At 36.7% G+C, this 16,040-nt stretch overlaps 1 protein-coding gene across 3 annotated transcripts in view; it reads left to right on the top strand.

Annotated features, from left to right (window-relative positions):
* The window catches only part of TAFA2 (TAFA chemokine like family member 2), a 566,967-nt gene that overhangs the window by 506,747 nt on the left and 44,180 nt on the right, over positions 1-16,040 (top strand). For all 3 annotated transcript variants that reach the window (XM_030822320.1, XM_003252734.3, XM_030822321.1), the window contains 2 exons: positions 13,090-13,242; positions 14,360-14,484. In XM_030822320.1, the coding sequence (XP_030678180.1) occupies positions 13,090-13,242; positions 14,360-14,484 (278 nt within the window). The remainder of the gene's footprint in view (positions 1-13,089; positions 13,243-14,359; positions 14,485-16,040) is intronic.

Genomic DNA, 16,040 nt, shown 5'->3' on the forward strand with positions numbered 1-16,040 from the left:
AACTGCAGTGATTGTTATTTCTCTTCCTGGTCTAGCCACCCAGTGGAGCTACTGGGCTCCAGGCAAGTACTGGGGGATGCCTTCAAAGAGTCCTGTGATGTGATCTGTCTTCAGGTCTCTCATCTGCGAATATCAGCACCTGCTATGATGGAAGTAGCAGGGGAGTAAAGTGGACTCTGTGAATGTCCTTTGTTGTAGTTTTTTTTAATGCAATGATTTTGTGTTGGCTGGCCTCCAGCTAAGAGGTGATGCTTTCAAGAGAGCATCAGCTGTGGTAGTGTAGGGAGGATACAGGCTTGCACTAGTGTTGCCTGGATAAGTATTCAGATTTCTCAGGCAGTGGGAAGAGATTTGGAGCTCCCCAGTAATTATGTCCACTGTCTTTGACTACCGGGGTGGGTAGAGAAAGACCATCAGGTGGAGGTAGGGTTAGGTATATCTGAGCTCAGACCCTCCTGTGGTGGGTCTTACTGCAGCTGCTGTGGGGGATAAGGGTATAGTTCTCAGGCTGATGGAGTTATGTTCCCAGGGGAATTATGGCTGCCTCTGCTGCTTCATACCAGGGAAGTGGGGAAGTGGAGGAAAGCTGGCTGTGACAGGCCTCAGCCAGCTTCCATGCAGCCTGAAGAACAATTTCACTCCCACCATGCCCCACCAACAGCACAGAGTTCATTTCAAGGCAGCCAGTGAGCAGGGGTGAGAAGGTGCCCCAGAATACAAGCCTCCCTGCTGAGAAAGCAGGCAGGGCTTTCAGGTTTCACATCTCCCCATCTGCTGCAGTTTCTGTGCTTCTACGTGCACTCCCCGTTTGCCCCCTCCCCCAGATTCTGTCTAGGAAACTTCATGTTCAGCCAAAATTGTTACAAAGTTCAGCTGGAAGTTTCCTTCTCCTTGTGGTCTTTCTCCAATTCCACTGGCAGACCTCTCCAAGGTCCCGTGAGACAAATCAGGAATGCCTTCCCTGGGGATCGAGAGTGCCCACAGCACTCTTCCAGCTGCTTCCTCTACTCTTATATTTCACTTTGCTCTGTAAATTCATCTCAGCTCCAGGTAAGGTCAAATCCTTCTCCCGTGATCTGGACCTTCAGATTCACCACTAGGATGTTTGTTTGGAGGTGGACCTTCCCCCTCACATTTTGGTTACTCATAGTTTTTTGGACATCTCACGAAACCTGCAGCGGCAAGCCACTTTCTTCAAAGGGTCTGTGAATTCTCTCAGCTTTCCTAGTATGTCCCTACGGTAGTTCTTGGAGTGAAAGTTCACAGTGTGAGTCTCCACAGGCTGCTCTGTCCATCCAAGTGGGAGCTGCTTAGTCCTACCTACTATTAGTCCTACCTACTTTTCACCATTTTTATTTTTATTTGACAGTGTCTTTTGCAGAGCAGAAATTTCCAATTTTACTATTAATGAAGTTCAGCTTATCTATTCTTTCTTTCATGGACAATTTATTTTAGTTTTTGTGTGCCTGGTTCTCTCCCTCTACTCCTTTCTGGGTTTTTTAAAAGTAGAGATGGTTTGGATTTCTATTTCCAGGAGAGATAGCACAATGCCTGTCGAGGGAATCTTCAATGTGTGAATGACTAGGCAGTGATCTCACGGTTAGTAGTGAAATACAAATGAAAGCACAGGTTTCTTGACTTGCTGGCAAGTGGTTCTCCTAATACATTTTACTGCTTCTCTATTTTAATTTGAATTTCACATCACAAGTGAATTTTAAAGTCATTTTTAAGAGGACATTTTCAGAAGATATCAACAACAACCAAGAGCTTAGTTGAGATGACAGTGTAAAATTGCTTGTGAATGGGTAGTTCAGAATATAAGTTTTCAAAGAGCTATTAGCTTTTTTTCTAAAAATTAAATAAAAAGCTTCATCCTAGTCCTCTTTAATAATTTGACTAAGGATTTATATCCTTTTAATCTAGAGTGACACTCAGAATCTGGATGTTCCTTACTGAAATTGCTGAAGTGTAGAGAAAAGATAACCTAAATTTGCTTTTCATGTCAATCACTGGGAACAAAGCAAACCTTCCATGTGTGAGAAAAGATTTTGTTGGATTGTGGTTGGAAGGCAAAGATTTTGTTCATTCTTAAATAATACTGATTTCCTCTGTTTGTAGGGCTCTTGCTGGCTTCAAAGAATACCACATATGTGAAAAAAAACCTCTTAGCATACAGAAGGGTATGGAATTATAAATCTGCAAAATTAGATACGGGAAACAGTAAAAGTTCATCCTCTCAGGGAATAATCACTTCTTAATATTAAATGACTTAATGCCTCTCTTCATCTAAATTTTTTACATATCACACTGTACAATACATTTTTGGAGGTGGAAAGAAATCTACAGATTCTTCTAATTTTGTAGTTGAGGAAACTAAAGTCCAAATAAGTAAAGTGCTTTCTGAAATAATATTCCTGACCAGTTAGGACCAAAATCAAGATATCCTAGGTCGGAGTCCAATGCCACATTGCTTCTCTGATGAGCAGGCTTTCATTAATGTAAGTTTCTTCTATAATGTAAGAATATAAACATGCTTTTAGCTGATGTCACTTTTTTTCTTTATTACAATATTAAATGCCCTACCATCATATATCACCAACTTTATCCCACAGATGATAAATTGTGACTTAGTGAGATTAACTAATTTGTCAAAGATGAAACCATCAGTTTGTGTCAGTGCAAGTTCTAGAAGCCAGAGCTTCTGACCTCCCCATCCAGGCTTTATCTCTCCTAAAACTGTACTTGGCTCTCCATTAGAAAAAAAGTTAAGCGCACATACATGCATATTCACAAAGAGACAATGTCAAATGTTTTTACAATTTCCAATAAGTTTATCTAAGCCTGGACTGGAAAAAAATGTTAAACTTACTGTTTTTATTTTTTTCTTTTGAGAACCCTCGTAGTAAACCATTTATCTATTCATTTGTTCATCAATTATTTTAATTTTCTATTTTGGCTCTCAAACTGTGTCTCAAGCTGGGTATTCATAGATTAAAAGCCATAGATTTGGTCCACAAAATTTAGCAGGGGAAACAGAGATATAAAAAGTAAATATAAAAGACAATTACAGGTGTTACAGAGATAAGTAAGAAATTGTTAATCAGAGCAGGGAATGGTTCAGTCTACCTAACTGGCTAATTAACAGCTTCATAGAGTAGAGGATGTGATGCTCTAAATCTTGAAAGATTAAAAGAGGGCAAGGGGTCAAGAAACAGGGAGATGGACTGGGCAAAGACAAAGAGATGTGAAGGTATGCTTTGTATAAAACTTTGATAATAGTTTATATGCCTTCAGTGTAGGATGCAACACATGTGCACAGGAAAGTGAGGCTAGAGAAGACAGATGTAGGCTGATGGAAGGATGCTTTTGCAATGCCTGGAGTTTGAATTATTGTATAAAAAATGAAGAGCCACAGATGATTCTATATTGTGGAATTACTTTTAGAAGGATCTTCCATGGTAGTATGTGTGTGTTTATGTGTGTATAGGGAAGTAAGCTAGCAAGTAGGGAAATAAGTCACAGGCTCTTGTGGTTTTGCAAGAAAGAAACGTTAAGGATGCCTAAGCTAAATCAGTAGAAGTGAAGTTGTAGGGAAGAGAGGAAAATCAAAAGGGTTTACAAAAGGCAGACTTGCAGGGATTTGGTGATCAAAGAAATGAGGGGTGGAGGAGTTAATGGAAGTGACATTGAACTAACTAGAAATTAAGAGAAGTGAGTTCTAGTTAGCTATCTTCTCCTCTCTAGCTCTGTGATATAGAATTAGGATTATGTTTTCTCATCACCAGTTCCCTTTTCACAAAATGGCAAGTTTGGACTTTATTTTTAAGTCTCTAAAAAAATCTATGATTCTCTCTTAGATATCTGTATTACATAAATACATTCAAGAGTCTGATTTAGATGTTATTACTCTCCATAATAATTATAGCTAACACTAAGTTTAAGCATCTTTATGAAGATTAGCTCAATTTACCCTTATTATAGCACTTAATGGTAGGTAATATCATAATTCCTATTTTACCTATGAATAGCTGATGCTTAGAGAAATAAAATAATTTTCTCAAATTACATATTTCTGTTCTCTGCTCTTTCTATTTCCTATGTCATTTCCCTTAAGAAGCACTTGAGCTGCACCCAGCTCCTTCCTAAGTCCATTACTAGGAATATCATTACATATTAGTTAAGCTAAGGCTTGCTACTATAACAGATATACATCAAAATCATTGGCTTAACCTAGCCTATGATTACATTAGGCTTAACATAGCCTGAATGTATTTCTTGCTTATGTGAAATCCAGCTGGTAATAGGGGGTGGGTCTCTCCTCCACATAGTCATTCAGAAACTCAGGTTTGTGGTAGCTCTGCCATCTTCTACACATGGTTTCTAAGGTCACTCCTGGCACTAACATCTACCTGAAATGAGAAGAGAGAGAGTGCGTGATGGACTGGGAGGTTTTTATAAGCCTGGACTTGAGAAAGCGTAACTTACTTCTGCCCACATTCTTTGTATCACTGCCTATATCTAACCACAAGGAAGACTGGAAAACAGCCTAGCTGTGAAGCCAGGGGGAAAGAAAAAGGTTTGATGCATAGGAAAGCACTTTCTTCTAAAGATGGGACTTCAACCTAGACCATGTGACTTCAGAATCCTCAGCCAATCCACTGTCCTATATTACTATTTGAACTTGATCTCTCGTGGAATTGACCGTAATCAAGCTGTTTTGTACGTAAAGAAATGTGGGTGCAGATTGACTTTATAGTGAATATTATACTGTGCAGTTAAGACTTGTAACTTCACACAGATAAGAAATATATGTAAACTACAAATTTCATAAACTCAATTTCTCACTAAGTTTAGGGACTAAAATGAAGTAAATTTGTTTTAGTTTGAAGGGGTTAAAAAATCTGTAATATTTAGATTTTCATTTTCTGAAAGGTTTCAAAGATTGTCTTCATTTTAATGAAACCTAATCATTTTATAAATTCATTAAACTTTTGAATCGGGAGAAACCCCTAAGTCTAAATTAACTCCAAATCTAGTCTGATTTCTTCATTTTACAGATAAGGAAAGAGATCCAGAGACCTAAATGCCTTACTCCAAGTCACACTCTTCAGGGACAAACAACTACACACAAGAGCCCCAATCCTCAAACTATCTTTTCAACACTCTTTCTCCCCATTGTGTCATTCACTCAGAAAGCACTTGGTCTATACTACACTCCTTCCTGGGAATGCTTATAGGAATATTCTTAATCATAAAAGAACAATGTGATTCCCACAATGCTTGGGAATTGGGGATGTTCTATTTCTTTACAGTTTTGTATAATTTAACATTAATCAGAAAATTTTCTTTTCAAACTTTGCCATTAAAAAATCTATCTATCTATCTATCTATCTATCTATCTATCTATCTATCTATCGACATATCTATCGACATATCTATCGACATATCTATCGACAATCTATCGATATATCTATCGACATATCTATCGACATATCTATCTATCGACATATCTGTCTATCTATCGATATATCTGTCTATCGATATATCTATCGATATATCTATCTATCGATATATCTATCGATATATCTATCTATCGATATATCATCTATCTATCGATATATCTATCCATCGATATATCTATCTATCTATCTATTGATATATCTATCTATCATCTAATCTAAAATGGACCATTTCTCCTTTATTGTAGTTGTAAATGGACTTAGGATCATCATTTGAAGTATCAGTTTTCAGTATGAAGTAAATGTAGGAAGTGTGACTGTTAGATTATGTTTCCTGGATCCTACTTAGAAGGTAGGAATTTGTCTTTTTCCTCTTAAAAATGAAGGTGGAGAATACTTCTGGCTGATAATGAGCTTTTGTTAATTATAACTTTAATTTAAACAAAGAAATCATTTAGTCAGCACAGTTTTGGATCAAGGAACAGAGGCATCATCAAGTTACCTCACGAAAAAAAAGGGGGCCAATTGAAACATATTCTGGAAAATATTTTCAGGAATTCAGAAAAAAAACAGGAAAATCTGCAGAAGAGCATACACCAAGGCAGCTCATGGACCACCTGCTCCCTTCTCTCTGACCTCTCTTTGCTGCTGTGCTTGGTTCCCTTTCCTGATTGCTTCCTCCGAGGGCCACCCCTCTTTACTGTGAGGCATGCACGAAGCTTTCCGTGGGTTACCTGACTCCTGATACCAGATATACTTTTGGCTCATGTGTCAATTTCCATGTGTCTGTTCTGCAGCTTTTACTTTAAATTTCCGAAGAGATGGATTTCAGTGGTTTTGTACCTCTTTTCCAGAACAGGCCTTACAAGCAGAAGTTGCTGGACAGTGTATAAAGGGACCACTTATTCCTTTAGATACACCTTTCTTAACATCAACTGTCATTTTAAATGTGGGTGGGAAGATATTCATGATTGAGGTGAGGGGCAAAGAATCTAAGCATTATCCCATGAGTGAATCTTCCTTGGTTTTGTTGCTTTCTCTTAAAAGAGACTGGGGGACATTCTCTGGTTGAGAATTTGCTTTTGTTAATAGAGACCATACTGCTAAATTGAAATTTTATTGTTATTATCCTTTCTTTAGTGGCAATCTTTTCCCACCCCAAAATTTCATTTTCTTTTTTCCATATAAAAGTAGAACAGTTTTAAAAAACAGAATTTGTAAACATGTGATAGACACTTGGTTGTTTCCTCCTGATCATCCTGACTTCATAAATGATGAGAACTTTTGAAGTTTCATTGAGCTATTTAAATTACTATTTCTTTTAATTAGATTGCTTCAGCATGAAAGTCTAAAAAAATGAGCTATTTTCCCATTCTAATGAATTAAAGTGAGAAATTAGCTGTCTCAGAAAGTTTTTGTTTCAGCACATTTTTTCAATTCAAAATGATTTACAGAAACTTAAATCCACTCACTAGCTTGCATTTCAGTTGCCTATTGAGGCATGTAGGTGATGCTTTATTTCTCCTTAGAAGGTATAATATAGATTCTCCAGGGAACTAGTCAGGCTGGGTTAACTATTAAATAGGAGTATATAGAGACAAACAAAATTTCAGAATCAATGAGACAAATCAGAATGCAAATAAGAACTGAAATCTAGTGGAGAGGAAACCAAGCAGGAACAAATTCACAACTTGATGCTAAATTTACTCTCTTCTGTAGATTTGATGTCAGATTGATTTTTTAATAGCCATTTCATGTCAACACAACTAACTACATATATATATAATGAAATTAGAACTTCTATAGAATGTAGATAACTTCCTCTAACAGCCACTTCTTTGCAGCTTATATGCTTATTGCATTACTTTGATATTCATTAATTACACTAATCATAAAAATAAAGGTAATTAACATTTAAGTAATATATAATTTCAAGGCAGGTTCACACACATTATCTCATTTGTTTTTCATAAAGACTCTAGAAAGCCATTTTAGAAGTGAACAAACCAATTCTTTGGAAAATGAATAAACTTGCTTTAGAGTTTATTCAAATATATTATAGGTCAAGCTAGGCTCTTTCAAGGTTATCAAGCACTATGTGTAAGGACAGTGATACACTTACTGCATTCCTCCACATAATCTGGAATTGGAGTCTGGTACATGGGTTTAGAACTTCAGGAAGGCATAGAAAGGTCTTTCTTGCACAGAAAGATCTGTTCTCACACTGCTAGAAAGAAACACCTCAGTCTGGGTTATTTATAAAGAAAAGAGGTTTAATTGGCTCATGGTTCTACAGGATGTACAGCAAGCATGATGCTGGCCACCTGCTAGGCTTCTGGGGAGGCTGCAGGAAACTTACAATCAATCATGGTAGAAGGCAAAGCGGGAGTGAGACGTCTCACATGCCCAGAGCAGGAGGAAGAGAGAGCAAGAGGGGAGGTGCTACACACTTCTAAGTAACCAGATCTCTTTCACAAGAGCAGGACTAGGGGGATGGTGCTAAACCATTAGGAACTGCCCCATGATCCAATCACCTCCCACCAGGCCCCATCTTCAATACTGGGGATTACATTTCAGCATGGGATTTGAGTGGGGACACAGATATAAACCATATCAGGCATTATAAGATAATGGTCAAGATCATGATTTCTGGAAGTAAGTTATCTAGATTCTTTTTTTTTTTTTTTTTTTTTTTGAGACAGAGTCTCACTCTGTTGTCCAGGCACCCAGGCTGGAGTGCAGTGGTGCGATCTCAGCTCACTGCAAGCTCCGCCTCCCAGGGTCATGCCATTCTCCTGCCTCAGCCTCTCCGAGTAGCTGGGACTACAGGTGCACGCCACCACGCCCGGCTAATTTTTTTTGTATTTTTAGTAGAGATGGGGTTTCACCGTGGTCTCGATATCCTGACCTTGTGATCCACCCGCCTCGGCCTCCCAAAGTGCTGGGATTACAAGCGTGAGCCATCGCGCCTGGCCCAGTTATCTAGATTCTTATCCCTAATTTTGTTTCTTACTCAATATTTTACCTTGGGCAACTTACGTTTCCATGTCTCTTAACATTTCTGTGTCCCTTGTAAATTGGAGGTATAGTTTCCTTGTCACTGGTTATTGTATTGGTAAAATGAAATAATGCTCATCACACAATAAATATTCAGTCAATGTTAGCAATCACCATTATTTCATAAATGGCTTATAGAGTGTATAAATTATTTTCACATATAGAATGTAATATACATAAGTTAGTGCTCATATTAAGCTACGGCCAGCAACTACTACTTAAGGTGAATAATTTGCATAAATATTATTCTACTGTGAACCCATATTTCATACCCATGTATTTATGGTTGGTTCACAAGTGATCAATCAGATGTGACCATATTATGTATATATAATGCAATGAATATTATTATATATAATTTTTAAAAATCTATGCCTATATAAATCAAATATCATTTAATTTGATTTTCTTTTTAATGAATAAGTTTCACTACATAAAAAAGGCAGCTTGAAGCAAAGGTTTTGGTGAAATGCCTATGGAACTTCGTTTCAAAATATACCAGTCATAATAGCTTCAGAAAGTATTTAGAAATCTAAGATATGATTTAAGAGGCAGTATCTTAAGGCCTTGTTTCTGGGGCACCATAGAGCCAAAGGTCCTATTGTTGAAATGAGACATAAGGGCCATAACCTTGGAAGGCAGCAGTTAGAGCTGGGTAAGACTTTGTATCCCTGTTTCATGAGAATTTAATGAAATCTATATGTCTTTGCTGTCATTTCGCAAAAAAGTAGGAGGGAATACTTTGTGTTTATGCATCACATCCATGGAGGAAAAATATCAGAATGTTTTTTTTTTTTTTTTGGTGACTTGGGAATTGTGACATGAATAAAATTGTTTGTTTGTTCTTTTTCATTTAAATCTCCTCCAGGGGGTCTTGCATCATTTTAATATGATGCTAACTGATCTTCTGTGAAGCCTATTTTGTTAATTTGGAAAGCACTAATATTCGATTAGGTTAGTTTATCACAAGCTCTGTCTGAATCTGTGTAGAGAATTCTAGTAACTGCTTGAATTTCCTATCGTCTCATTAACCTTTTAAAGAAAAACCACAGGAATTAGTTTTATCTTTTTAAATTGCTTGTTTACCATTTATTAAACACATACCACATGCTGAGCAGTTTACATGAAAAATTAGTCTTTGTCTACAAGAATTTGGTTATCATAACAAGAGTTTAAGATATACAGCAGACAAATAAGAAAACTAAATGTATGCATACATATTTCATGTTCAAATCCTGCTAGACTAATTTCCCTCTTTGAAGTATCTCACTTCACTTGACATATTTACTGGCGCATATATATATATTTTTTTGTTGATATTTTTCCTACCAATGCCTTCAAAGTTTTTGAGCACAAGATTATCTATCTATCATCTATTTTATGTATACATTTAGCATCTGTATCTATCATCTATTCTATTTTTAAAAGGTTACCTATCCTCTCTTCCCCATAAAAAGTTTTACACCTTCAGTTTTAATAAGAAGGACAAAGGCTGAGAGAGATTTTTACAAAGTTCATTTCTCACCAGGAAACTCCTACATGTTTGCACATTTTGTTCATAGGCAGTGAAAAACAAATAAAAAAAAGCACAGGGCAGGAAAGCCCTGCATCTATCAGGCTACCATTTTTCCCTTCCTGGTCAACTTTACTATTAATCTCCTAACATCTAGCGTCATGCTCTCTGAAGGAGGGCATACCTCTCTTTCCCTTCTCTCCGTTGTGCCCTGTGATCATCATTTCACCTCCTTTCTCTTCCAAGAAGAAAGAGGCACACTTTCTTCACCAGAGCTCTGGCATGCCAAACTTACCCAATGTCATTATCCCATCGTAGAATAATTTCTCAGAACCCCTCACATTATATGAATATTTAAATATTTTCTTTTTCGCCTTGACTCTGCATTGGCTCAAATAAGCTAGGATGATTTGGGCTTTGAGATATCATGCTTCACTGACTTATTCTCCAACTAATACATTTGGAAAGTGTACCCTCCTGAACAATCTGAGAAGCAGTGAAATTACTACCTTGTAGTTATAGTAGGCTGAGTTGGTCGCAGTAACAAACAACATCCTAATTTTAGAGGCTTAAAACAACATGGCTTTGTTTCTCACTCATATGCCCATCATGATCCATGCTGAGTCTGTTCCATGTCTCTTCAGTTGGGGATTCAGATTGACATGGCCTCCGCTATCAAGAACATAATTGGTTGCTCTGGCTGGTGGGGAGAAACATGCTGAATTACACAGTAGTTCTTAAAGCTTCCATATAGAATTGATATTATTAGTTTCTCCTCATAAGTGGCCCATATTACTTTAACTTTCATTTCATTGGACAAAGCAAGTCATGCCCTTACATCTAAATTAAATGGAGTGGAGAAGTACAGTACAACCTTTGTCCAGAAGGGAGAAAACCAGACATACTTGGTCAACAGGACTAATGACTGCCACAGTTACTTTGTGCTCTTATTTATTTAGTCAGGCAAAATAGAAATAAATTTTGATTTTGTAAGGAAATGGAAAACAGATGAGTTTTCACTTCTCCTTTCTTTTTCGACATATAATAAAATCTCCTTGGAATACAGAAGGAAACTAGCCTTGGTGCTAGAATGGTACCTCTTTTCTCAGAGGAGAGATCAGGGGAAACTCACCATGTGCTCCTGGCTGTGATAGGACTGTGGAAGAGAACAGAGCCCCAGCCACCATAATGTTCTCCTAGAAGCTATCTTAGCTTAGTGATCTGCCTACTAATGTTACGACCTGAAGAAGCCCTAATCATCTTTCCCTGGCTTCATTCAGAGATTTAGAGGAGTAATCCCATCATGACTCACATCCCTGGTTCCCTAAATCACTCTCAGAAGTCCAAGCATCCCCAGAAATCTATCATCTTAGAGATGTTTATCTCCACTCTGCTCTGCAATCTCCCTCCATCTCCCATTCTGCTGTGTTCTCTGCAATTGACAGTGTGCATCAGCTAACTCCCTGCCAGGTATTCCTACCACTCTTTCCTGGTAAATTCACTTTTTCTTAGGTATCTATTTCAGACCCTCTTTTTTTCTTCTCCAAGAGCTGCCATATTTCATAGGAAAAATAGATGAAATCAGGTAAGAAACTACCTTATCTTCTCACCACTGAACCCACTCACATCTACCTGACTCTCTACATATCCCACCTTCCTCTTGTTAAAATGGATTGTGTCCTCACACAAATCTAATGCCAACCCTCCAGGGGCCCTGGGTCACAATTTACTTTTCTTTCTTAAGAACATTCTTTGTTAATGATCTATTTTCTCTCCTGTGTTGTCATTTTCCCTCTCTACTAGATCACTCCAGCAAACAAACATGCTTTTAAAGCATCCATTTAAAAAAATTCCCTTGACCCCATGATTCATTCCAGCTCTTGCTGCATTTCCTTTCTCCCTTCCCAGAAAAACTCCTTGAAAGACTTTTTATAACTATAACAACCTTACCTTTCCTTCTCTACTAAACTTACTTCAATGATGCTTTTATTTTTTTCATGCCACTAACATGATTTTTACCAAGATCAAATGTTAACAACAATAGAAATAGCTAACACTTACAGAAGTGCCTGCTCTGGGGAGGCAGTGTCCTAAACACTTTATACATGACTCATTTAATCCTCAGTTAATCCTATGAAGATTGTGCTATTAATATCCCTCTTTTAGACATGAAAAAAACTCAGCTGCCCATGCGTAATAGATAACATACCAAGATCAAGGCAATATACCACGGTTACTATTTGAAGAAGAAATGCTGAAAAAAATAATGAAGACAAACTAGAATCTTATCATAATATAATGAGTAAGGTCCAAAATTTTCATTAACCCAACACACTTTGTGGCCTTATTCAAGGTTGACAAAATGAGTATGGAAGCCTGACAGCTTATTGGACTGGGTTTATAGGCAATTGGCTGCCAGATATGAATTATCCAAGTTCATGGTACCATTTGGTGGCAGTTGCCCTCTCAGGCAAAATGGAAAGGAATGACTCTGGGTTCTGGTGGCAATTTCAAGAATCACTGGATTTATTCATTTTCAGGGAAATTGAGGAGAAGAATACCGAGGATGTGGGTGCCCACCGTCTGCCTCCACTTTCTGCCTAGTCCTCTTACTCTCCCCTAGAAGAACACAAGCTTTATCAGCAACCACCCGCTTTGAGAATGGGGCTAGCCTCAGTCCCATTGCAGGGTACCTAGGCCAGAGGATTATTTTACTTTGATTAACACATTGAACAAAAAGGCATTAAAAAGTCATATGCAAATGAATATGTTTTTGATGACGGCACATACTGCTTCTGTATCAGACTTTTAACAGCTTATTCTAATCTAGTCACTAATTGTTCCTGCTTTACCAAGCATTCACTGACAGAAATGTTCCTACTGCATTTAGAAAAGAAATCAAATCTGCATTATGGAGTTAGCATCATTGTATTTCTCGTTTCATGCATGGTGGACCCCTTATAGAGCTATATTTAATGTACTGCTAATTAAAAAGGAGGGTGGGGGGAAGTGTCCAAAGCTTTCTCAATGTTGTCTTATCTTTTGTTTTTGTTTGTGCAGCTCACCATGTTAAAACGGGAACTTGTGAGGTGGTGGCACTCCACAGATGCTGTAATAAGAACAAGATAGAAGAACGGTCACAGACAGTCAAGTGCTCATGCTTCCCCGGGCAGGTGGCAGGCACCACGCGAGCTGCTCCATCATGTGTGGATGGTGTGACTTCTTCCATTCCTTATTGTGACAGCACAGCCAAAGATGGCTTAGAACTGGAACCCCACTATAATGCTCTCAATGGGGGGTCAATCCTGGGTGAACATAGTACAAATAGCATAATAAGTTGAAACTAGAATATTTGGGTGGCATTCTGAAATCTAAAATCCTCTGGAAAGAGGTCTAAAATATTATGCAGTTCTGTTACAAAAGGCATTATAATGAGGTTCCATTAAATTAATGTGCATCTTATTTTGATACCATGACATGTTGATTTCTTGGTGGATAGTGGGAGGTGGAATGTGTGTAAATTAATTGGAAAAGGAAAGATGAAAATGGATGATTTAATATTATGGGTTCTTAAAGCCATGGATATTCTTAAGAATTAAAAAAAATAGCACCATGTATATGAGTGAATATTTAGTTGTGGATAGAATTCACATAAAATATCAACTTTTATGATGATGCAATGACATATTAATTTTTTTCCTTGAGGGTTCACCTAATTATAGTAGGACATAAATCTTTATATGCATTTATTTAATTGATGTTACCATAAATAGTAATTTGTTAAGTGCTCATATTACTATAATATATTGTTTGTGATGAGGTTATAGCACACAGTTAAAAAAATTATGATAACTCTGACCCTCCTGATAATCATCTTATTCATGGGAATATTATATTGATTATAAAGTGTTGACTCTAAACTGGTCATAGGTCCATTTTCTTATATGTTTATATAAATTGGTGCATATACACATTTGCATAGTTTATTTTCAATATGTTAGCTTTCATGAAGTCTATTTTCACATGAAAATCCTGTAATATTGTGCCTATAGTTAACTATACTGCATTCTACACTTAAAATTTTATTAAGTGGATAGATCTCATGTTAAGTGTTCTCATTACAATAAAATAAAAATTTTTTTAAAGAAAATTACTTTAGTTAGAAAATCTTGAAAGGTTTTGTCCTTTTGAACAAAAAGAAAGGCATACCTCCAATACCTGTATTCCCACTGGTAGGAAAAATTAGTGGCTTTTGTTCCTCTTTAAAGGTGAACAAGAGAAATAAGTCCCAAGAAGAAAATGTTGAGTCCATTTTTTTTCTCTCTTATAGCTTCAATAGTGGAACAGAAATGGTGGTGCCATATGCAGCCATGTCTAGAGGGAGAAGAATGTAAAGTTCTTCCGGATCGGAAAGGATGGAGCTGTTCCTCTGGGAATAAAGTCAAAACAACTAGGGTAAGTGGACAGCCAGCTTGGGAAAACAGAATGTCTCTGCATTAATAGAGAACGGAACATGCGCAGTAACCAATTTAAGTGGCAATTGTAGAATGGAAGAGTATAATTTTGCAAGATATGTTTTCCCCATTTTTTTCTTAGTTCACTTTTTTCATAGACCATTTTTATTTCACTCAGAACAACATCTTCCATAGATTACCATCACCTGTCATATTATCTGATCAATAAACACTGTTTGTTCCTTCATAAAATGCTGAGGGCAATGTGAACCTCCTTTCCCCACTGAGGAGGCATGCTAAATTCTGGGAGGGTGACCCCAATCCTTTATTTTTCTGATGTATAGTAATCTAAATAAATTCTGAAAACATTATTTTATATATTACTTTTAATGCATGTTTTTAACTGAGATTCTTTTAGTTTTATGGAAGTAATTATTTTGATGTCCCTGATTTCTGAATCATTAAATAGTTTTCTAGTGGTTAAGGTTTACCATTATTGTAATGGGCTACTAGGAAGAGTTTCAGATTCTCAGGATCAATACAAAAAGAATATTCTTAAGACACTGATGTATTTCAGCTTCGTAATTACTGACCTCTGGGTGATGATAGAGAACTGAAAAATAGCTTTATTCCTTGATTTCCTAATTCGCCACATGGGTATTCCAGACTGGCAGAATTTGAATTCTCTTCTTTATAGAATTAGCAAAGGAAGGTTTTGTTTTGTTTTGCTTTTAGGAAAAGCATACTATAAATTAGAGTTGAATATTTAAGAATAGATCCGAATAATGGTATAAACTGATGTTTTATAAAAACTAACATAAAAGTAGAGACTGGCTAATTTACAATGCTATTTGATATAGCAGACTTTTAAACCTTGTCTGGACATATATGAGAGGCTTATTTTATAATCTCATCTAGATATGTAATTTAGTCTGCCAAGTAATATATTTAACACATTGACTGATCAGCACACAGAAGTGACTAAGTTTCAAATGGCATGAATAAAAACATATTTCATGAGATTATTCTTGACTCTAACCTGTTAGCTAAGTGTCACACCTTTTCAAAACCTATTGGATGCATGATCAATTAGGATAATTATATTATTCCGTGAGCTAGCACATAATATACTACGTATTAATTTGTTAAAAACATTCTGGCAATGTAAATTTTCCTTATAAAGTATTTATACCATGAAAATATTTTCCCTAGCACTATTAATTCTCAGTCCAAAAACAGGACTTAAGGAAATTGGTTAACGTTTTGAGATTCTGAAGCAAATTTTTAAAATTGTGAGCTCTTGACTACCAAATTCTTTGTTTTTATTACTTCAGTGAACAAGGGGAAGCTATTATTTATTGTATGCTTAAAACATATGCCATACACTGAACAAAATGATTTACATGAATTAGCTCACTTAATCTTCCTAATAGCCCAGTGGGAAGACAGTGTTATTATCTCCTTTTACAGATGAGTAAACCAAAACTTCCAGAGGTTAGGTAACTTCCCAAGGACATATAGGTAAATAATTAGGAAGCCAGGTTTCAAAACACATAG

Source organism: Nomascus leucogenys, chromosome 11 (genome assembly GCF_006542625.1).
Source record: "Nomascus leucogenys isolate Asia chromosome 11, Asia_NLE_v1, whole genome shotgun sequence".
In the NCBI taxonomy this organism is placed as follows: domain Eukaryota; kingdom Metazoa; phylum Chordata; class Mammalia; order Primates; family Hylobatidae; genus Nomascus; species Nomascus leucogenys.